At 41.4% G+C, this 22,859-nt stretch overlaps 1 protein-coding gene across 11 annotated transcripts in view; it reads left to right on the top strand.

Annotated features, from left to right (window-relative positions):
• TCF12 (transcription factor 12) overlaps positions 1-22,504 on the top strand; it is a 630,756-nt gene extending 608,252 nt beyond the window's left edge. For 10 of the 11 annotated variants that reach the window (XM_029575977.1, XM_029575980.1, XM_029575981.1 and 7 more), the window contains 5 exons: positions 2,382-2,496; positions 2,915-3,086; positions 11,392-11,624; positions 17,980-18,133; positions 20,156-22,504. In XM_029575977.1, the coding sequence (XP_029431837.1) occupies positions 2,382-2,496; positions 2,915-3,086; positions 11,392-11,624; positions 17,980-18,122 (663 nt within the window). In that variant the 3' untranslated portion in view covers positions 18,123-18,133; positions 20,156-22,504. Of the gene's footprint in view, positions 1-2,381; positions 2,497-2,914; positions 3,087-11,391; positions 11,625-17,979; positions 18,134-18,530; positions 18,887-20,155 lie in introns of those variants that run through there. The other variant, XM_029575976.1, reaches the window with a different exon arrangement.
• The last annotated feature ends 355 nt before the right edge of the window (positions 22,505-22,859 follow it).

The raw sequence follows: 22,859 nt of genomic DNA, 5'->3' as shown, positions 1-22,859 counted from the left end.
TCTGCATCCCTCAAACCCCTCTTGAAGAAACCCAACTTGGACATAAAAGAACTCTCCAATTACCGACCCATCTCTAACCTCCCTTTTCTCGCTAAACTTACAGAGAAAGTGGTTAACACACAACTCTCAGACTACCTGGAGGAACACAAAATCCTATACTCATCCCAATACGGCTTCCGTAAATCATCCAGCACCTTCCTCATCTCTCTATCAGACCACATTCTTATGGGACTAGACAAAGGGCTCTCTTTCCTTCTAGTCCTCCTAGACATCTCTGCTGCATTCGACACCGTGAACCACACTATCCTTCTAAATCGCCTCTCAGACATCGGATTATCAGGATACGCCCTCAGATGGTTCAGCTCCTTCCTCAACAACAGAAGCTTCAAAGTCAGAATCAACAACAAAGAATCCCCAAATTACAAATCAACTCTAGGCGTCCCCCAAGGCTCCTCCTTATCACCCACCCTTTTCAATATCTACCTACTGCCCCTTTGTCAGTTGCTCACAAACCTAAACTTAATACACTACCTCTACGCAGACGACTTTCAGATCTTGATCCCCATTACAGAATCCCTCTCAAAAACTCTCACCTACTGGGAAAAATGTCTCAAAACCATTAACCATCTCCTCACCAGCCTTAACCTGGTTCTCAATGCGAACAAGACAGAAATCCTTCTCATCTCCCCTGACCACTCGGCCCTTACCGATCAGACATCCCTCAACTCCCACATCACACAAGTAAGAGATCTAGGAGTAATCCTTGATAACCATCTAAATCTGAAGAAATCCATTAACAACACCACTAAAGACTGTTTCTATAAGCTTCAGGTTTTGAAGAGACTCAAACCCCTTCTTCATTTCCAAGACTTTAGAACAGTTCTCCAGTCAACGCTGTTTTCCAAAACCGATTATTGCAGCGCTCTCCTCTTAGGGCTCCCCATCTCCGCCACAGAACCGCTACAGATGCTCCAGAATGCAGCCGCGAGAATCTTAACCAACACCAACCGGGGAGCGCACATCACCCCCATTCTCCGAAACCTGCACTGGCTACCAATAAAATACAGAATCTTGCACAAGGCACTCACCACAATCCACAAAACCATCCACAATCATCTACCACTAGACCTTTAGATCCCTTTCAAACTCTACACATCCTCAAGACCCATCAGAGAAGCATATAAAGGTACCCTACAAGTCCTTCCAACTAAAGCCACGCGTCTGACTTCAACCAAAGAATGAGCATTCTCCGCAGCTGGCCCTACCATCTGGAACAAATTACCGTCTGACCTCAGATTGGAACCCTGTCCTCTAACTTTCCAAAAAAAGCTCAAGACCTGGCTTTTCCTCCAAGCCTTCCCTTGATTTGCAATATTTCATCATACCGCTCAACAGACTTCACTCCACTGACTAGACGCTATACCTGGTCTCAATATATATATATATTCTTCCACTAGTTATGCTTTACTCTACTTCCCAGCTACCCTAGCCTCCCAAGTTCGATTTCCTTGTTATTTGTAACTTTGCCTTCTTCCTTTTGTTATTTGGTTATTTAGCTAGCCCCTTAGTTCCATGTAAACCGATCTGATATGAATTACTCATTCATGAAGGTTGGTATAAAAAAGTGTTAAATAAATAAATAAATGTTGGACGTTTGTGTTAGGATCATTGTCCATGAAAATTAAGGGTCAACAAACAAGTTGTAGGTATGCCTTTTTACTGGACTAACTTAATCCATCTGTGTTGAGCTTTCGAGAGTTTTCCTCTCCATCAGGTCAGTGAAGAAACAGCGCAATTATACTGGCTTTAAATAATACAGAATCAGCTAGGTTTCTGCTTTTTAAAACTAGCGTGACTGCACTGTTTCTTCACTGACCTGATGAAGACAGGATAACTCTCCAAAGCTCATCACAGATGGATTAAGTTAATCCAGTAACAAGGTGTCACCTACTGCTCCTTTGACCCTTACTTCAGTATATCCAAATGGATTAACACAGCAACCAGAATTATTTGCTTGAAACAAAAATTGATTGCAAGTTGATTTTAGTAATGCATTTATGCTGCTAGAAGGGAAACATACTTATTTCATAGCACCAAGCGGCATGTTGAAATATTTGACTGTTCCAAGAACAGCTGGTCTGTGGTCTAGAGGTCACTGAAAATAAACAAGTCTTTAATTCAACATTTTAAGAATAGTCATTTAAGATATATCTACATGAATCTTTTTCTTTTTTAAAAACCCTCTTACATAGCTATATAATAATTGGCTTATTAAAAATGTGCAACTCTCGGCTATTTTACAACCTCATGCATATGCTGGTGAATAATTTATTGGAGGGAAACTACAGTGTATTAAAAATGTGTTTATTTTTTTCCTTTAGGTTGGAAATCATCGAGAAGAAACCTCAAGTGTAAACAGTAACCACTCAGTCCTGTCCAGCACCGTGTCTGCCGCTGGCACAGAACTAAACCATAAAACACAAGACAACTACAGAGGTAAAGTGGTTGCAGCATTTAGTGGTTATGGAAATATGAAAAATATTAAACAAAACACAGGTTGGAGGGGGGAGGAGTTGTGTCTGTGTTTTAAATTAAGCATGGCACATGTTTTGGTAGAATGGCAGACCTCATTGATGCCAGCAATTACAATGAATTTTCCATTTTGAAAAGCTGAATTTATTAACCTATTCTTTCTCCCTTAACAGCCATAAACTAATTGAGTTAAGGGGTTCTCAGATTGTGTGTTCAGGAGTACTCGTTAATAAAATAAATAGATAATTTTCCATCATCGGGTTATTAAAATGCAAGTATTGGGGCTTTTACTAGCCTCTGGTTAATGTGATCTAGGTGCGTGGGTTTTTTTTTTGTTTTTTTTAATTTTTTGGTTATTTTGCTCTCCTTGTTTTATTTGAAGCATTGTCGGGTGGTTTGCCAAGCCAACCTGGAGTGTCCAGTCCTGAACAAATTAAACTAGAACGAAAAGAGAAGGACGAGAACACACATGACCCTGCCTTATCTGATGATATGAAGTCGGATGATGAATCATCTCAAAAGGATTTAAACATTTCATCAAGAGGAAGAACATGGTAATTATATCTAACAAAAGTTGTACAGTGCAACTGCTGTTTTTTTATAAGCTGCTACATTTTTTTAATTAGTTATTTTTTTAAATTGAAGAGCAGTTCAATACAACTAAGAAAGTTCACCTATGTTGCATTTATCTGCGTTTGAAAGTGTAATTAGAAATCATAATTGCAGAATCATTGATTGGCTCTGCAGAGGGGAAGGCAGTGATCAGAGAGAGCTGTAGGAGAGGGAGAATGATGGGTCTGCCAAAATCATTCACTTTTAATAACCCACTTCCTCCTGACAGTTTTATGGAGGAAACCGAGGAGATCCAGCTTTGGAGTCCCTTGGAAGCTTTCTTTTACTGACAGAGCGAGCCCATAAAGCATGCAACTGTGATTCCTTCTCCTGGAGCTTGGGAAAGGTACCTCCCCAACACAGCCAAATCCCAGTAGCCCCTAAACTTTGGTCTTCTGTAGATTCAGTGTGCAGAAGTTATCCTCACCTGGGATCTATTAGACCATAATGAATTCTCTCTCTGCAAATAGAAAAGAAGTTTGGTGCGACTGGTGCAAAGCTCTCACAGTAGAAAGTGCAGAAAGAGTTGTATTTTCGTTCATTTCGTTTATTCATTTATTCCGCTCTTTCCAAGAATACTTGTTCAGTTGTATGTATGCATGCATGTATTCTGCTCAGGTACATTTTTGGCTTGTAAATTAAGGAAACAAAAAAGTTAATGGCCACATTTCCAGCCCCTGGAGACTTCCCCCATGCAAGCATGTGTGTGCATGTAATTGAGAGTGGAGGTGTGTGGCTGTGCTGTTTCACATTCGGTAACCAAAACAGGACTATGGAGAAGCAGGTGATAAACCACTTCATGCCAGATTTGCTAAGCCTTTTTTCCCCCCTTTTTGTCTCTATGGGGAAAATTGCTTAGCAAATGACCCCCTTAGATAGGAGATTCTTTCTGGGGACGCTTTATATTTGTGAGCATACCAGGTCCATTTATGCCAATGTTCCTTTTGTCCGTTGAGTCTTCTGGAAAAGATTTTGTAGCCCCCCCCCCCCCCCCCCCACACACACACCTTTTCTCCTTCCACTCCAAAAGTAACATTTGGCCTCAGCCCAAAGCCAGAGGTCAATTACTTCAGTGCCAGGTCTGGAGGGACTTTGAACGCCATCGTCTGCACATTGTTTCCTGCAGTGAATATTGCTGTGCTTAGGAGCTGCCGAACTCTAAACCAGCCCCGCGTTGGGAAAGCTGCTATACCCTTTGTAGACACGCACTTGTTTAAAACCCTTTGTCAGGTTTCTTCCTTCTTTCCCTCCCAGTGTTTCGCTAGCCCGTCAGTGCCTAGTGAGATGGCAGCTCTGTGCTGTGCGAGACCCCAAAGTGTGTTAGAGTAACAAACAGCGAGTGCTAAGACTGTTTCCTTGGATATGGGTTTGCAGGTGAATAGTGAATTAGATCCTGCTTATTTTAGCAAGCAGGTTCATCAAAGATGTATTTAGTTGCCCAAATAAAAAGCCAGTGGTTTGTTTTTTTTTTGGGGGGGGGGGGAGGTTGGGGGACTTCCAGCTCAGCTGGAACCAAGGTTGTAATTGACACCGTGAGCCTTCATTAGTGACTACTTGGGGATTTTTTTTCTCTTGTTTATATCCCCTCCCAATTTATTTAAGTCCAGTTATTTCAGTGGTGGTTCTTAGCCGGGAGCCTTGTACCTCTTCCATAACTTTGCAATCATTGAGGTGAATTTTAAAACCCCGACGCGTGCGTTAAGTAGGGGATACACAAAGAAGTCGGGTTTGCACGCGCCGAGCAGATTTTAAAAGCCACTGAGATGTGTTCATTTTTCCCACAGTGCGCACATCTCAAAAGTTTCAAAAAGGGGCAGGGCATGGGCATTTCGGGACATGAACCAAAGCTGTGTGCATAAATACTGATGTGACCTGGCATGCACCAAGACCCCCTGCACATAATTTTACTTCTGCTGTGGACGCTGCGTAATTTAAAATTTAAAGAAACCTAGGCAGATCTACAGGTTTTTAAGGGTCAGGCTAACTGGGGGAAGTGAAGGCTATTAAATCAAGGTGGGGTTGGAGGACTTATCTAGAGATAGGTGAACTGGGGATGAGCTGGTAAAACTGGGAATGGCATCTGCGCACCCCTTTTAAAATCCCCTGATTTGCACTTAAAATTTGGCGCACACGTGTGCACAGCCAGGCTATTTTATATCATGCATGCATTTTTATAAAATGGCCGCATATCTGGTCACGTGCGGGCCGACATATGCGCACGCGCCAGTTTGAAAGTTACCATCTTAGGTTCTAAAATCTGACCACTAGATGTCACTATTGTGTGACAACTACAATGCCTCCCCCCCAGAGGCTTTGAGCACTACCTTTTCAGCATCCCTAATCTGACCTGGGAATCAAATCCCTAACCACGAATGAGTACTGAAGCACTGCCACTGAGGCACTGGGCCTGATCCTAGCAATGTTTTAAAATTGTTAAAGGTTTGAAATTTAATATCTAAAGTAGAAATTGTGGTTACTAAACATTTTTATGTAGTATTCAAGTATAAGTCCCTTCCCCAAAGAGCTTACAAGCTAAGTGAGTGTCTGAGGCAACGGGAGCTAATGTGACTTGCCCAAGGTTACAAGGAGTGTCAATGGGAGAAACGAGATATAAATTGTGACTTCCCTGGTTCTCAGCCCATTGCTGTAACCACTAGGCCAGTCTTCCTTCGCTGGCAATGATTGAGTGAGCTGGAAAGCAGTGTCCCTACTAGCCATACTTATAGGGAAAATCCACCAGATCCCCCAATTGGGTTTGTAATGTGCCAGAGAACTGTTCTGGTTATTTTGAGGTGAGCCTTAACAAGCAACTGCTACCTCTCAGCAGGGCTATTAGAAGGACTCCCCAGCTTATCAAGAAATATAATTAATAGGTTGTAAGTTCTAGCATTGTCTGAAGTGGTACCATCTGTCCTGGGAGATGTGAATGTTGTCATTATAATGTATTCAGCTGAATGGAACGCTGAGTAAGCAGTGGGATCATAGAGTTTTAGACAATTTTGAAGCAGACTGTTCTTTTAAAGGTTTCATTGTAGCTTGTTCTTAGTGCCCCAGGGAGATAGAGTCCTTAAGAGCAGGACAAGGATTTGCTTTTCTAAAGTATAATAAAGATCTTTATTTCTTATGAAATATCTACCAAGCATGGGACAGCAGTTTGTGGAGAATGGATAAGTGAACATGATGCTTTCATCTTTGAGGTATTTTATTTTGTAAAGCAAACATATTTCTTTATAACAATATATTTCAATTTCCTTATAAATTTGAAAAGCCAGACTGTTGCGTAGCCTTGAACCAAGGGAACTTGCCAACCAAACAAATATTTTGTTAATCACACTCAGGCCCGCTCTCCCAGCGCACTCACAGGCTACTTGCCTGTGCGCGCGATACAGTATTAAAATGAGGCCCGGCGGTAGAAATGGGCAAAAGGAGGCGCTAGGGACACTAGCACGTCCCTAGCGTCTCCTTTTTGACAGGAGCAGCAGCTGTCAGCGGGTTTGACAGGTGACGCTCAATTTTGCCGGCGTCTGTTCTCGAGCCCGCTGACAGCCACGGGCTCGGAAATCGGACGCCGGCAAAATTGAGCGTCTGGTTTTCGAGCCGCCGGCCGACTTCCAATTTTTTTGTTTTTAACTTTTTTTTGGTTTTTTTTGGTTTTTTTTATTTTTTTTAAATTTTATTTATAGTCATTTTACAAGTATTACAAATAAAACATTTGTATGGGAAATACAGAGATATTCATTCAGACACATTTAGACTAAGAAAACTTGTCTGTACTTAACAAAAACATCATTGGTATCTCAATCTCATATTACATAGGAAAAACAGGGAGAGGCAGACGGTAGTCCACGAGGAGATATTATAATACTACAAGCATTTTAAGAAAAGTACTTTAACCACAGATTATAATCTATTCTATACCCTTATGTTGCTTCAGGAGGCCTCCTCCCAGAGATAAGGCCCTCAGCTGATCAGGTATAAAGAAAACATAAGTATTCCTGGCCAGTTGGATTATGCATTTACAGGGGTATCTTAACTTAAAACTACCCCCCTAGTGTACCCTGACCTAGCAAAACCTACGCAGCAGCGTAGGAAAGAGTTCCTATTAATGAGAACCGAGGGTCCTAGGTCCTAACTTTTTTTACTTTCAGAAATTAGCGCCTACCCAAAGGGTAGGCGCTAATTTCTTCCGGCACTGGGAAAGTGCACAGAAAAGCAGTAGAAACTGCTTTTCTGTGCACCCTCCGACTTAATATCATGGCGATATTAAGTCAGAGGTCCCGAAGAGGTGAGGACTTGCCTGGAAGCAGGAGAAATATCTGCCCCTGTAGTGGTACATTGTGCTTGCCTTCGGAGCCTGCCCGCGACCAGAGAAGGGACCAGAGCCCCGCCCCCCGACGCTCTTGACGTTAGCGGAAGGAATACCGGCGCCCATAAAATCGGCACTGGAGCGGCGCACCGCCGCTGCCGGCGCACCACCAAAGCCACGCGCCCTAAGGGGCGCGCCGGCTTGTTCCGGCTTAGTCCGGAGAAGGACGGGAGGACGGAGGTCCCTCCTCACGAATCACGCCAGCTCGCCATAGGGAGTGACGGACTTAAATAGTACTTTCGTTAGGGCGCATCGTCGTGAGTTCCTGATTCCAGTTTCTACTATACTCTATTTGTTTTATTAAAAATGCCTCACAAAAGGAAAGGCAAAGTTCGTGTTTATCCACCAGACCCGAGCCTAGCTATTGGACAGCGATTGATTTCAGATTTCGCCCTGCAACCACAAGAAATAAGGGCTTCAGTCCCCGATGGTGAACAGGCGGGAGGAGAGCTCTATTCACCTAGGGAACTTTCACTGAGCCCTCCCGAGTGTAGAACACCACTGAGAACTTTGCCTCAAAAAACCGACCGAGGAGTTGTGCTGCTTGCTGAAAACACCATCAGCCAGAGCCTACTGGGTGGCCCAGACGTCGGTCAAATGAGTGGAGAGGAAGGAGCTTCTCCAAATCCCCAAAGACTGGAATTATCAGGAGGGGAAGGAAGGAGCAGATGTGTATCTCCCAAGACACCAACTGAAGCTAATGAAAGCTTCACTCATGGGGTAAGGAACCCTCCTCAGCAATTGAATAAACCTACAGTGATAACCCTAGAGAACATCTGGGAACTTGTAGCAGGAATGTCCCTTAAACTAGATATTCAGACCCAAAAGCTGGACGAGATTGCAGCTAAGGTCAGGGTCCTTGAAACGGACACAAAAACCAAATTTATTGAACAAGGTAACTCTATTATAGAAGATAAATGAAGATATAGAAAGCCTGCAGAATGCAAACGTTGTGATAGCCTCAGAAAAAGTATCATCCTTGAGAAGGCTTGAGTCTATTGAAATTATATGAGGCATTTAAATTTGCATTTACTAATTTTCCCGTATTTGCTGGGGAAATACCTCTTTTGTCTTTAAGAAATATGCAATCGAGGCATTAAAAATTCCAAATGAAATGATACCACCAATAAAAAAACTTTTCTTTTTACCTAAAGAACCAGTGCACCCTTAATATTACCTCCACAGTCAGATTTTCAGAATCTGACAGACTATTTGGAAATTCTAACGTAGAAATAATGGATAGGGCGGTTCTTTTTGTTACTTTCTTTGACGAAATGGCGGTATCATTGATAATGAAGAGCTACTTTAAGAATATGAGTGTTTCCTATTTAAGTGGTCAAATTCGAGTGTACCCTGACCTAGCAAAACCTACGCAGCAGCGTAGGAAAGAGTTCCTATTAATGAGAACCGAGGGGTCCTAGCATTAGGGGGTAGTTTTAAGTTAAGATACCCCTGTAAATGCATAATCCAACTGGCCAGGAATACTTATGTTTTCTTTATACCTGATCAGCTGAGGGCCTTTATCTCTGGGAGGAGGCCTCCTGAAGCAACATAAGGGTATAGAATAGATTATAATCTGTGGTTAAAGTACTTTTCTTAAAATGCTTGTAGTATTATAATATCTCCTCGTGGACTACCGTCTGCCTCTCCCTGTTTTTCCTATGTAATATGAGATTGAGATACCAATGATGTTTTTGTTAAGTACAGACAAGTTTTCTTAGTCTAAATGTGTTTGAATGAATATCTCTGTATTTCCCATACAAATGTTTTATTTGTAATACTTGTAAAATGACTATAAATTAAAAAAAAAAAAAAGTAAAATGTGCCGCTTGGCTGCACATTTTACTTTCTGAATCGTGCGCGAATACCTAATAGGGCCATCAACATGCATTTGCATGTTGAGGGCGCTATTAGGTTCAACGGGTTGGACACGCGGTTTCCGCCCCTTACTAAATAAGGGGTAAGGGAAAACGCGTGTCCAATAGCAGGTAAACAGTGCGCTCCGTCAGAGCGCACTGTACTGTACTGTATCGGCCTGACTGTTAGCTTCCCAGATGTCACATCATATTCCTTGATTTCCCCAGAGGATAATCCATTTCAAATGGATTATCCTCTGGGGATAATCCATTTGAAATGGAAATGCTTTTCTGTACTTTTTTAAAAGTAAAAAGAAAAGAAAAATACTCTGCCGGCTGCTTTGAAGACCGACGCTGATTGCTCGGCGTCGGTTTTCATAACCGGCTGACTGCAGTTATGAAAACCGATGCCGAGTTTATCTGTGTCAGTATTCATAACTGGCAGAACGCCATTAACCACGGGGTCACGTTAGCAAGGAGGCACTAAAGTCGCACTAGCGACCCTAGCGCCTCCTTGCTAGGGCGACCCCCCCCTAATTTGCGTATTGCATGGCGCCCCCCCCCCCCCTTGCGGGCACCATGCGTGCGTTAAGAAAGCGGGCCTGAAAAGTCAGCGCCCGCTTTCCACGAATAATATTGCATCGGCCCCTTAAATTGGCAGGGCCCAGAAGGTTTAGAGAGGCCCCGGGAAGCAGAGACCCATATGCAAGGACCTGCTATGTTTAAAGAACTGTGCAATACTTGAAGTAAGGTGAGTGTATTGCTTATTTTGATTCCTGAAGTGAAGGTGTGCTGCTATATATATATATATATTTTTTTTTTTTAAGTTTCTTTTCACTGTAAATAAAGTGCACTTACGGAACAGCCAGGTCTGCCTCCTGTTTCCTCTGGCTTTTATGAAGTGGCCTACCGCTCGAGCTACCACATGGACAGATTACAGTCTGTGGGCCACATCTAGCCCACAGGAAGTTTTGAATCTAGCCTGTGGCAGTGAGGTAGGTCACAGTCTGAGAGCATGTGACTTCCACAGGCCAGAAGTGATGTCACCACCACAGCTTGCTTTTTAGACCTTCCCTTCTTGGCAATTTCTTATGTTCTTATGGCTGTAACTGTGAGGGCTGTGGAGGAACTACCTTCACAACCACCTGCTGGAGCCTTATTGGCTCTCCCCCCCCCCCCCCGCCCCCCAACGTATACACTGAGGAAATGTCATTTTGATGCCAGACCTTTGTAATGCAGTGGAGTAGAGGAGTAGCCTAGCGAGTGATTAGAGCAGCAGGCTAAGAACCAGGGAAGCTAGGGCTCAAATCCCGTTTCTCTCACTGATGTTCCTTGTGACCTTGAGCAAGCCTTAGGCGCAAACTTGGATTGTAAGCCCTCTGAAACATGGAAATACCTGAATTGTACCTCTGCTTGGGTTTGGAAAAGTGAGTTGTTAAATCCAGGTGGACTACACTAACAGACCCTTGTAGCAAATTCCCATATCTTTATCAGGAAATTCAACATAATAAGGGAAGATATTATTTTCTTTGATTTCTGTGGTATTAAACTGAGAACACTTTATTATTTCTTACTATGTTCTGATGCAGTTAAGAATTCTCTCTTTGCTTATAGAAAGGTATTTAAACATGTAAATATTTTCTTGAAACGGAAGTGCCTGTTAAGAGTGGAAGGCTATGAGATTTCCATCATCATGAAGTTTATTTTAAGGTTGCATTGCATAAGGCGTATTATTGCTTATAGCAGACAGCTGAATATTTTTAGGTATAGTGCAGAAATCAATTACCTGAGTATTTACCACCTGAGGAAGTAGAAGTAACTTTTGTCAGAGTTCGGCTACTCTCATCGAGTACACTTGTGATCTCTGAGTAAAATGATCTTCTCGGATGGATTTTTAGGTCAGTGTGGCTTGGCGCATGATGAAGCACTGGAGCCCCTTTACCACCCTTCTTCTCTCTGGGTCTCTGTTTTCTTCTGGGCGAGAATCTGTCCAAGCACTTACATTTACCTCCTTTGATTTATTAGTAGCACTAATGAAGATGAAGATCTGAACCCGGAACAGAAATTGGAAAGGGAGAAGGAAAGGAGAATGGCAAACAATGCTAGAGAGCGCCTACGTGTTCGGGATATTAACGAAGCATTCAAGGAGCTGGGCCGCATGTGCCAACTTCACCTGAAGAGTGAAAAGCCGCAGACTAAACTGCTAATTCTTCATCAGGCTGTGGCAGTCATCCTCAGTTTAGAGCAACAAGTCAGAGGTTAGTGGTTTGTCAGTGGGCTGTCGTTGCTGTCTAATAGTCCAGGGGTACCATTGACTTTAAAGCATCGGAAGACTGAAAAGAAAGGTGCTCGTGAGCTTATGGCTTATTTCAGGCAGCCCAAATGAATCCTTTACAGTAAGTTGACTAGGGTCCCTTTAGGTCTTGGGATTACTATGTTATGGTATAGACTGGTATTCGTACCTGAAGGGTATTAATGATGCACAAGAATCAAACCTTTTCTGATGGAAAGAAAGCTGTACAACTGGGGGTCATGGTATGAAACTCCAAGAGGGTTAGACTCATGAATATTGTCAGGAATTACGTCTTCACGGGAAGGGTGGTGGAGTGTCCTCCCAGAAGAGGTGATAAAGATAAGGACAATAATGGGATTCAAAAGGGCATAGGATAAACCCAGAAAATCCCTAATGGCCGGAAGATGGAAATGAAGAAATTGGGTAACGCATGGGAACTTTAGGTGTAACGTTTCAGCATTGGGGTGGGGGGATAACATGAGGGAAGGTGGTGGTGGTTGCACTTTGGCAGTGCCTACAGAAATATGGGGAACTAAGGCTCAGATCAGGAAAAAAAAAATCAGGAGACATAAACGAAATGCTGTGCACAGTTTATTATGAAAGTGGCAGTGTTGCATGCTGCGGAGGATCTGTGTTGGGTTTTTGGACCAGGACTCTATTCCGATGTCTGCTCGGTGTTCACAGCCCCTGGAGGGAAGGGAGAAAGAAGTCCCGGTCACCACTCAGCGAGGATACCTAAGGACCAGAATGAGCCCTGGCACCTGGCCAAGCACTGTGGCAGCAGTGAATAAGCTTCAGGGAGGGGAACGGCACTGAGAAGTTGAGAATGAAGGCTCATGGCTCCATTGCTCAATAGAGACTGATTCTGAATGAGCTGGAGCAGGAGGAAATTGCCAAGCAAAAAGAAAAAGTGTACTACAAGGGTATAAATATGAGACATGCAATATTTTGCATGAAATGCTCAAAACAGAGCAGGAAATTAATAACGAGCAAGAAATCTATTACACCATCCAATAATAAGGGAATAATAAATAATGATTTGATGATAAGGGTGCCAAGGTAAATGACCCGTGGTCTATAAATAAGAAATACTAATAAATTATATGCAGAATGAGGAATAATTTGTGGTGCTGAACTAAAGTTACAGAACAAAATGGATGGTTTTAAACTTGAGAGTAACTGTTGCACTAAACCAATAAGAGGTTAATTATTAAACATACAAATCACTTTATGAACCAGTGAGACTTTTAGGTGAAAGAAAGAAAAGAGTAATGAGGTTAATAGGATCAGTGAAGCGCACTCATTGTAGGAGGGGTGATTTTCAAGGCTTTTTCCACATGTTGACAGCTTTTTACCCACAGAGAAAGCTCTGCTGAAAATTGTCTGCCCTCTCATTTTTACGTATGCTGAAAAGGGGCAGGGGAAGGGCATAGCTGGTTTACAATCACCCCTGCATTTAGGCATAGGCGACTCCATAAGGTGCCAGATTTGGAGGACGCAATTATCATTGCCCTCTGCAAGGCCATATGCCGGCACAGCTTCAAAGGGATATCGAGGTGGCTCTCTGCCTATGGTCAACAAAATATTAAATCTGGTCCTGCTTACAATGCATGGGAATTTTATTCTGAAATCCCATGAGTGGTTTAAACCACAGACTTTGTCCCTTCTACAAAGTAGGTGAAAAGTTCACAGGTCCTAACATGCCTAGGGCGCGCCCAGGCCTTGCATTTTTAAAAGGTAAACTCCCCTGTGGGATTTCCAAATTGCCCTCTTAAAGATGAATGGGAAATGTATAGCTGAGTGATGCTAGCGATTTGCTGCAAACAATGATTAAATGATTAGAACTCCAGGGTATCAGATTTTCTGCTTATTTATAGACCTCTGGCCCTATAATTTGGCATTTTTTATCTCTGGAAATTCATGAAAAGAAACTTTCTACCTTTAATAGATAGCCCTAACATATCCAGCAACTAACATCAATGTTGTTTAGAGCCTTCCTACATGGTTACCACTCACTAATTCTTTCTTCTGTTGGTGTCTCCACATAATCATTGGCCATTCTTTAGTCCGATTTTTTATATTTTTGTTTGTATACAATCAAAATTGATAATAGCAGTCACTTGTAGAATTCTCATTAATACTTCTACCTAACTGATTCAAACTTAATCCCATTGCTTGGGTGGCCAATGATTATACGGAGGCACAGGAAAAAATATATGTGGGAGCCATATATGAGCACCTCTATTAACATTCATATTAGTTGCTGGATGTATTCTAGCTATTGAGATATCTATTAAAGGTGGAAAGTTTCTTGTTTGTGAATATATAGATTTCTGCCCTTTTGTGTGGATTATTAGATATAGGCCTGGATTTATCAAAATGCACTAAATACCGCATGCGATAGAAAAAGTGGCGTGTATTATGGTAATAGGCAGTTTATCACAATTTGTGCTAATACCTTTGCGAAGAGCTAAGTTACCCCAAATTGCAATAACTTTTTCGCACTTTGAGATAAGTGCGGTTTTTCCTACATACACCTACTGGGGGGGACCATGTTTAACGCTGATTTTAGCTACACCTTTTTCAGTAGCATTAAGCCGTGTGATAGGTTGCGTTAAGTGTTTATTGCATTTCGTGATGTGTTCTCAAATGCCTGTTTTAGTTGTTTGAAGCTCCCAGAGCACCAGCCTAGCTATCCTAGCCCCGTCAGCGAGAGAGACTGACTGACTGACTAGCCATAATGCCCCAACACTAGATAGGGAATTATATCTCTATGGGTAGCTTGATGTTACCCAGGTAGAGAGTCCATCAAGCTAGGTTGAGAGAACATTGTACAAATATCATCTTTGAGTGAGTTTCCTCACTCCAAGGGTCAAGAGAGCACTGTTCTGTTCATATGTCTCACTTTGAATGACAAAGTGGCCCCTAACCCCTACACTAATACCTAAACCTCACCTCAAGTTACTAGGTGGGCCTCCCATAGAGATATAAATACCTATCTAGTGTTGGGGCATTATGGCTAGGCTCTCTCTCGCGTGCTCTCTCTCTCTCTCTCTCGGACGGGGCATGGATAGCTAGGCTGGTGCTCCGGGAGCTTCAAACAACTAAAACAGGCATTTGAGAACACATCGCGAAATGCGATAAACCTTTAATGCAACCTATTGCAAGGCTTAACGCTACTGAAAAAGGTGTAGCTAAAATCGGCATTAAAGCTATGCGATAGGGCTTCGCAAAACAGTAAACCCAGCCCACTCCCGCCCCTAACTCCTCCTATTTTTCGAATTTGCATCGCACCATACATTATGGTGCGATGCATGCATTAAAGGCATTTTCGCATGCGTTGAGGGCTTATCGCATGCGTTAACAGTGCGTTTCGCATGCAATAAGCCCTTAACGCATGCGAAAACGCCTTATAGCATTTTGATAAATGACCCCCATAGTGAGGAAGATATTCAGGCATAGCCATCTATGTAATTTATCCGGATAAGACTTACCTGGCTAACTTACATGGAATGTTCAGCAGCACGACTATGGATCAGGTCTAACTTATCCAGCTAATTTGATAAGATAAGTCTGAATATTGCTACTTATCCAGCTAAGTTAGCAGGATAAGTAGTGTCACCCAGTTATGCCCACTGCCTGTCCTCTGACTATCCAGCTAAACTATCCGGCTAATTAGCATTCAGTCATTTTTCAATATCAGGGCCAGTATTTTAATCTCAGGCCCATCACCCTTGAGACAGGTTCCAGACCAAACATGTCACGTTTCCTTCACAATTTGTGCATTCATGCCTGCTTTGAATTATTTCCACCTTTTTAGATGGTAACTTTAAAGCAAGCATGCGGGTGCATATACACTGGAATTTTAAATCTTGCAGGCATTTATGCTCCTTTTGGTAAGCTGTTATGTAAGCAAACGTGCTTTGCATACCTTCCTTAAGAAATTGTCTGCTTTAACGCGCGTAGGTAAGCAGATTTCAAAACATGCTCGCGTGAAGGACATAGTCGGTTTTCCCCAGCAATCCACCAGTTTGCCCAGTCTATCTTGAGGTCATTCAGACCCCTCTCTGCCCCCCCCCCAGTTGACCCAGACCCCTTCTTCCTGACGTGTTAAGTCTGAACAGCGAGTTCTGCAGCCTTGTACCTCATGAGGAGCAACAGTAAAAATACGCAGCTAACCCGCCACCATGCACCGGAATTACACACGTAACTGTTGGCCCCGCTCTGGAATGCCCATGCCTCTTCCCCCCCTCCTTTATTTTACTCATGCGTGCGTACATACGCACGTAATTTCTGGCTTTTAAAATACGTGATGCTCAGAAGCAGCCCAGATACTCACGTATATGACCTTTTTTGTGCAAGCAATGTTTTTAAATTTCGTCTCTTAGTTTTTTTTCTGCATTTTGTTGTTTGCTAGCATCTGCTGATTCTTTCTTTCTTTGTTCATAGATCTGTTACACAAATAAATTATCTGTCTTCATTAATTAAATAGCTGTTTATTCATTTTTTATTCACTCCATTTTGCTAACTGCTTGTGAAATATTACATGCCTCATTTATTACACTGCAGTGATTTTTATTCATTTTAATAAATTGTGCATCGTATGGAGTGGAGGAGTAGGCTAGGGGTTAGAGCAGCGGACTATGAACAGGGAAGCTGCTCCTTGTGACCTTGGGCAGGTCGTGTTACCCTTCATTGCCTCAGGTACAAACATTTGTTTGGAAATACAGTACCACTTTGAAGTTCTGAAAAGCAGAATATAAATCAAATAAAGAAAGAGTTTGCACTTTTTAACTATATCCAGGGCTATGCTCCCAGTAAGCTGTCTTTTAATATTTTACTTCCTGTATTTCTCAACTCTTAAACTTTTTTTTATGAGTGTAGAAGATATGATGCCATATGTTTGGAAAAGAGAGGGAAAGCTGCCACACAGACAGCTCTTTCCTTAGGTGGAGCTGCCTTGGCGAGAGAACAGTTGAGCATATTAAAATATATGTCCATCTTTTCTTTATTTTTATTTGATATTTTGAAATATTTGAGTTGAGTACGCCATTGAAACGTGTATGTCCAGGTTAAAGCTGAGGACCAGATTCTCTTATGACTGCCACTGCTGATCATATGTTATATATTCTGCCCGAATATCTGGCCAGTGGGATGCCTGCTGTCTTCTCAGGGTGAATGTTGTCCACATTTCTTTCAGCTACTCCTTCTGCCCAATGTCATTGAACCTAAAATATGTTGTATTCTGTTTCCACTGGAATTAGCTATGTTATCATTTCCATGGTGGCTCAGTTGTTAGTGTTCTCTCCTTTCTGCTGGAAGGTCATGTGCACAACTGGAGCTCAAAGAAATTGGTACATGGAGTGTTACAGTGTACAGCTCTCAAACTGTTCACTATGCCATGTTATTGTGGAAATGCCTTTCCTCTGTCTCCTCTCTCCCCACATCATAAACCTTCATCTCTCCTTCCATGCTTTCTCCCCCTCCAGCCCCGTATCATCTTCTTTTAGTCACACCTCTTTGCACGGTACTGTCCTCCTCACTGACTTCTTTCTCTGCTGCGTGTCCTTACTTCCTAAATAAGAAGTGTGCCATGGACACTAGGGGTGGAGCCAGAGCACAGCGCTTTTACTATGACTGGGTCCGTTCTTCAGTTCCCAAGTGGTGGTGCTGCTGCTACTTGTGTGTCCCACAGTGGAGGCACTGCAGCTCCTTGCCTGCCACTGCAGGGACAGGAAACAGGAAGGCAGACTGTCCAGCATTCTCTTGGAAGATCCCGGGGACTTGAACTGTCTAAAATAAGCGCATGGCTCCTTACTGTGCAGGCTGAGTGCAGTCAAATGGGCCTAAAGACAAGTTGGTCCACACAGTTGCAGTATTCCTAGCCCAGAAACTTTATAATTTTGAGTTTCATCGAGAGTAAGGGTTTACATAAGGTCACCATATAAAGGGGTAGACAGAGGGAACTGAACCTGAGTCTTCAGGTTTGCAGCTTTATCTGCTCAATCAACTGAGGATACTTTAATCAACAAGTTCTGTAATACACGGATGAAATATCTAGCCTTAAGGCCCCTGGACTTTATGGATCTTATTTTTATAATTTTCAATAGATGGCTATATCGGCATAAAACATGAGACCAACCTTTTCATTTTTTGTTATATAGACCAGCTTTATAATTGCAGGATTTTTTTGAAGGATTGGGAAAAATAATTTTACCTTCCTGCTTGAAACTGTTTCTTTTCCAGTGATTGCAGTAGTCTTTGGTTAACATAATTTCAGGTATCGTTACAGATAATATTTATGTCTTTGTTAATTATAGAGAGGAACCTGAACCCCAAAGCAGCCTGCCTTAAGAGAAGGGAAGAAGAAAAAGTTTCTGCCGTATCGGCAGAGCCACCACCAACACACCCAGGAACGCACCCTGGACTTAATGAAACTACCAACCCTATGGGTCATATGTGAACACCAGCCACGTACGTTTCTTTTTGTCTTGTATTGTTGCTTGAGGAAGATAGGAACACGCAGCTTTCACTGGTTTGGCAGTTTTCCAGCAATCCATGAGAATGGGTCCACCACTGGTGTTCCATCGTCTGCCAGAAGTGGTTAACTACATGTTTCTTACTACATTGCATTCATCAGAGTTCTGAAAATTAACCAACACTTTTTAGTGACACCTTGCAATTTAGTGCTTCCTGAAACTGTAAGGTGGTTTTCCTGAATGTTTTACATGTTGGTTGCAGCGTTCAGATGGGGTGCTGCATTTAGTATGCTCTATGTTGTAATACCATAAAGGGCCTAGTAACTATCCCATCAAAATAGTTCCTTGGGACAATGGTTAAATATGCTTCTAGAATGCTTCTTTCTTTGTAGAACTTTCAGCACTGCTCTGCACCTTACAGTAATATCAAAAGACCTGGCTAGCCAATCAGATGTGACTAAACGAACTATAGTCCTAGTGGTCGGTGACAGAAAAGAAATGATCGTTACATATCAAGCAAAACAAGGTGAAATAATTATCCTTGGAGTTAGTTCAATATCCTTTTAAATACAGTAGGATGACTTTTCAAAAAATATTCTTTACCTAAATTAGATTGCTAAATTTAGGACCTACGTTTCCAAGTGAAAATATTCCTAACATATTTGGGGTCCTTTCCAGAAGTAATGTAGACATTAATTGATCATTGTTACAGATGTTTAATTTAACTTTGGCTTAAAAGTTTAAGCTGTCTTTTTCTCATTGACACTGTAAATTGTATGAGAAGAACAGGTTTTTTTTTCTTGTTTTGTATGCTGAAAAAGATGTTAAATAAAGAGTTATAAAAAAATTCCTAACATTAGGAGTCTAAAACATTGGTTTCTAAATTTAGGGCTGCTAGTCATTTGCCTAACCTAAGGCCTGATTCACTAAGGCATTTCTCCCATTCTGTGTCTATGGGAAAATGCCACGCTGAATCAGGCCCTACGTTAGATGCCTGGTGCTGAAAAGCAGTGCTAAACACCTAACTTTTTTTTTCTCTGCATGAACTCTGTCCCTGTAGCCACTCACTTTTTATGCATTTAGGGACCTAAGTTTAGGTGCTCGGCCTTCCACGGTTCTCAAAGGAGACAGTTTAGGGACCTAACTGCCAGAGTTCGGCACCTACTTCCTTTGAAAATTGGTAACATTGCATAACATGATTTACAGGTGTTATATAAAGTTTATTAAATAAATAAACCCAAGAAATGCCAGGCTAGGCCAGCCCAAAGGTCCACCGAGCCCAGCATCCTGTCTCCAGCATGTCCAGTCCCTAAGTGCAGATTGAGATTCTTGCTGTTGACTCCCTGTGACAAGTGGTGAGTGTCCCTCAGTCACTTTAAAAACTATTTGTGGGCTTTTCTTCCATGAACGTGTCCAAATCCTTTTTAAGCCCAGCTATGCTAGTTGTGTAATGGTTGTCCATTAAGGATTTTATACTCGCTGTATACTTGCGATGAGAAGGGTTGCCATAACTAGCTGGTGAGAAGAGGAGGGGGTTCATATTTATTGACTAAGAAAGGCAGGTTAAGTTGAGCCTTGCTGTCAGTTAAGTCCTGGCTTTACCACTTGTGCTAAAGAAATTCATGATCGATGGGAATAAAACTTTTATCCACCGAGCAGCCATAATGCATTCTGGATTTACAAAATGAGAAGGATAAATTAAATATATGTAATCTGCACACAATGGCAGGAAATATACTTCATCGGTTTAAATCTACTTTTGTAGTTCTTGCTTTTCTGCATAAGAGTATGTTATAAATGAATGCGTTTTCATTATGACAAAATAACAGCATTTCTCAGGGCTGTAGACCTCACCTTATTTTTCATTTATTAACAGTTTTTTCTTTGAATTCATTGGCACCCTGCAGTATTTCTAGCTCTCTCACACAGGTGGCTAATAACGCCAGAAAGTATTGAAACACTGATACTACATACGGTTTCTGATGTCCTTTTTCTTTGTTGTTAATCTTCATTCTAGAATTCCAGAGCTCTTGATAGGATATATAGAAGGTGACCTTTCTTCACAAGGACATAGACAACTCACATTTTATGAAGACACAAATCTGACAGGATAAAACACTTGAAGCAAGAAACCCAAATGCAATCTTCATGATCAAATCAACTGGTCAACACCGGCACCCGAAGTGAAGACCTGAGCAATCTTCACCGAGGATTTCAGCCCCACCGAAATCCTCTGAACATATCATTCTGTTGCAAGCAGTGTGTCGCTTCTGCACAATCAAACTCTCGTGCTGTCTCCACACATCGTGGAAGTTGCCTTGTGCCTAAACTGAATTGACAAATGCATTGTATCTACAAATTTTATTTATTGTTATGAAACTGTTGTAAAGGTCTACACAGAAAAGGGAAAATGTTAACCATGTAAGAAAATGGATAACGTTTCAACTGATGCCAGCATTCGTTAAAGCTGTTCATGTGCAGAGAACAAAAGCAGTGGCAACCTTCGACCCTTAGCATTCCCAGCAAACCTATTAGTGTCTTAAAAAAAAGGAAAGAAAGAGGCTTTGGCTGTCTCTTTCATTCCTTTTGCCATATAAATAGTGTTCTCCATGCAATAGGAAATATTCCTTGGTATAGCTTCTTCTTCTTTTTTTTTTTTTTTTTAAATGTTATTTTTGGTCTCTGGTAATCTGAACAGTTATGGTCATAGTTAACCTTCCATGCAGCGCTCCATGTTTTAAGCCATTAGCACTTGTAGAAAAGAATGCAAACTGGAGCAATACTGTGACCGTAGCATTTCTTAGACTTAAGGAAGGGGTATTCTCCTCTTTCACTTTCCTCAAATAAACATTGTTTTATTTATACCTATAAACAAGACATTTTAGGCTTCTAGGCTTCTTAGTAAAGCTTGTAATGTGAAGTATAGATTGGGGAGAGAATCTACTTTGTTAGAATTGCTTTGTTTTCCAAGCAGTACGTACTAAATATAGTACACGTAAAGTGTTAGCTGTAAGTAAGCACAAAATGCATTACAATACAAAGGAGATTTTCAGGCTGTAATCGTGGTGGTGAACCGGTGAGATCCCAGGTTCACCTTGGCAGGTAGTGTGAAGATGAACAAACTGCAGCCGTAGGCAAATCACATGGTGGAATAGAAGCGCAATGGTCACCAGTCCTTCCTTGCTGTATGCTTCAATTTTCTTGTCATCTGTATGGGCCTGTCTTATAGAAGGGACTCGGTGTGTGATTGTTACTCCATTACTACTAAACCACCAACTCCCAGGAAGAGGAGCTTTATTGCAGTTTTACCATTCAATGCAAAAACGATGATCCACCAGGAAAGTGCTGATAGATATCCCTCTGTCTCTGGTCTCTTCTAAGCTTCCATATGCACTGTCTTCCACCACAATGAACTCGGGAGAAAGCTATTCAGAGATGTTGTCTTAGGTAGTGTTCAGACACTGCCCATGTCATCCATGGCAAATCAGCTCATAAAAGAATGAATGAATAAACCACATCATGATCTAATGACTTCAGTTATTGTCATTTGAAAGAACAAAACAGGCTTACGGAAACTGCTAGATAAATTTGTTCACCTCTTAAGAATTCAGTTATTTGTGAACTTAGTGGACTGTCTTCTGTTGTTATAATTCTGCAAATATTGTCAACCACCACCTGACTATATCCGTGGCCTTGTTCTTCATTTCAGTGTTTTATCAGGTAAAAAAAAAAAACAAATGTTGCTTATGACGTGTGAAAGTGATCACATCCCACTGCCTGGCTTTTTTCCATCTAAGCCTGTTTCTAAGCTTGTTGTCTTTATGGCTATATTAGACTTTGCAGTATGCCCAGAAGCTTTCCTTCATAAAAATAGAAAGAAAAAAACATCTGGCTTATTTTTCACTGTAGCTAGTCTTTTATACAATAATCTTGTAAGAAAATTTCTTGAATTCTAAATATTACTCTTTCTAGATTTTTGAAATCAAAAAAAGTTTTCAGTAAAAAGTTTCTTACTTTATTTTACTATATTAGGTAGTAAAAATGTAGGGTTATTTACCATAACCTGTTCATTAATATCAGAAATTTACAATAGCATTTTAAGAACATAGTAGGGTTATAGCATACCGTGTAGTACCTATGGAGTATTGTAAGAGCTAATTGTCCGAGATGAACTGCTTCTCATCTTGTTCTCCAGTTTCCATTGTTGGTTTATTGCCGATTTGTACCCTGTGTCAAATTTCAAGGTATTGTTGATAAACCTTTTCAACCAGCAGCAAGAAGTTCAAATTTTTTTTTCTGTCAACGTAACAGAAAACACAATATGTATATAACATTTATGTAGCAATAAATGTGCCATTTTTTTTAACCTGGTCAATTGCTGTTTTTATTCTCACCTTTAATCACAGAGAGTACATGACAAAAGGAACTAGACCACTTTATGGTAACTGTACAAACCAGAGCTAAAGCACTGAAGCAGATGTTGCATTTCCTGTGCAAATTTCCTGAGGCATTGTCACATTTCCTTATTGCGAAATATGAAACTAAAGGAGTGGAAATTAGTGTAAACTGTTGAAGTAGTGGTCACAAGACTTAAAAGTTGACAAGAATAGATTTTGTTTTTTCCTTCACACTCTTAATTTTTGTTAAAGTGGTTAAGTCCCACTATATACTAGGACAGGGCCATTTGCCCAAACACAAATTCAGAAGAAGTAGTAGAGAAT

This window comes from Rhinatrema bivittatum, chromosome 13, assembly GCF_901001135.1.
Source record: "Rhinatrema bivittatum chromosome 13, aRhiBiv1.1, whole genome shotgun sequence".
NCBI classification, from domain to species: domain Eukaryota; kingdom Metazoa; phylum Chordata; class Amphibia; order Gymnophiona; family Rhinatrematidae; genus Rhinatrema; species Rhinatrema bivittatum.
Note: the sequence above shows the minus strand (reverse complement) of the source record. Positions and strands in the feature narration are given on the sequence as shown.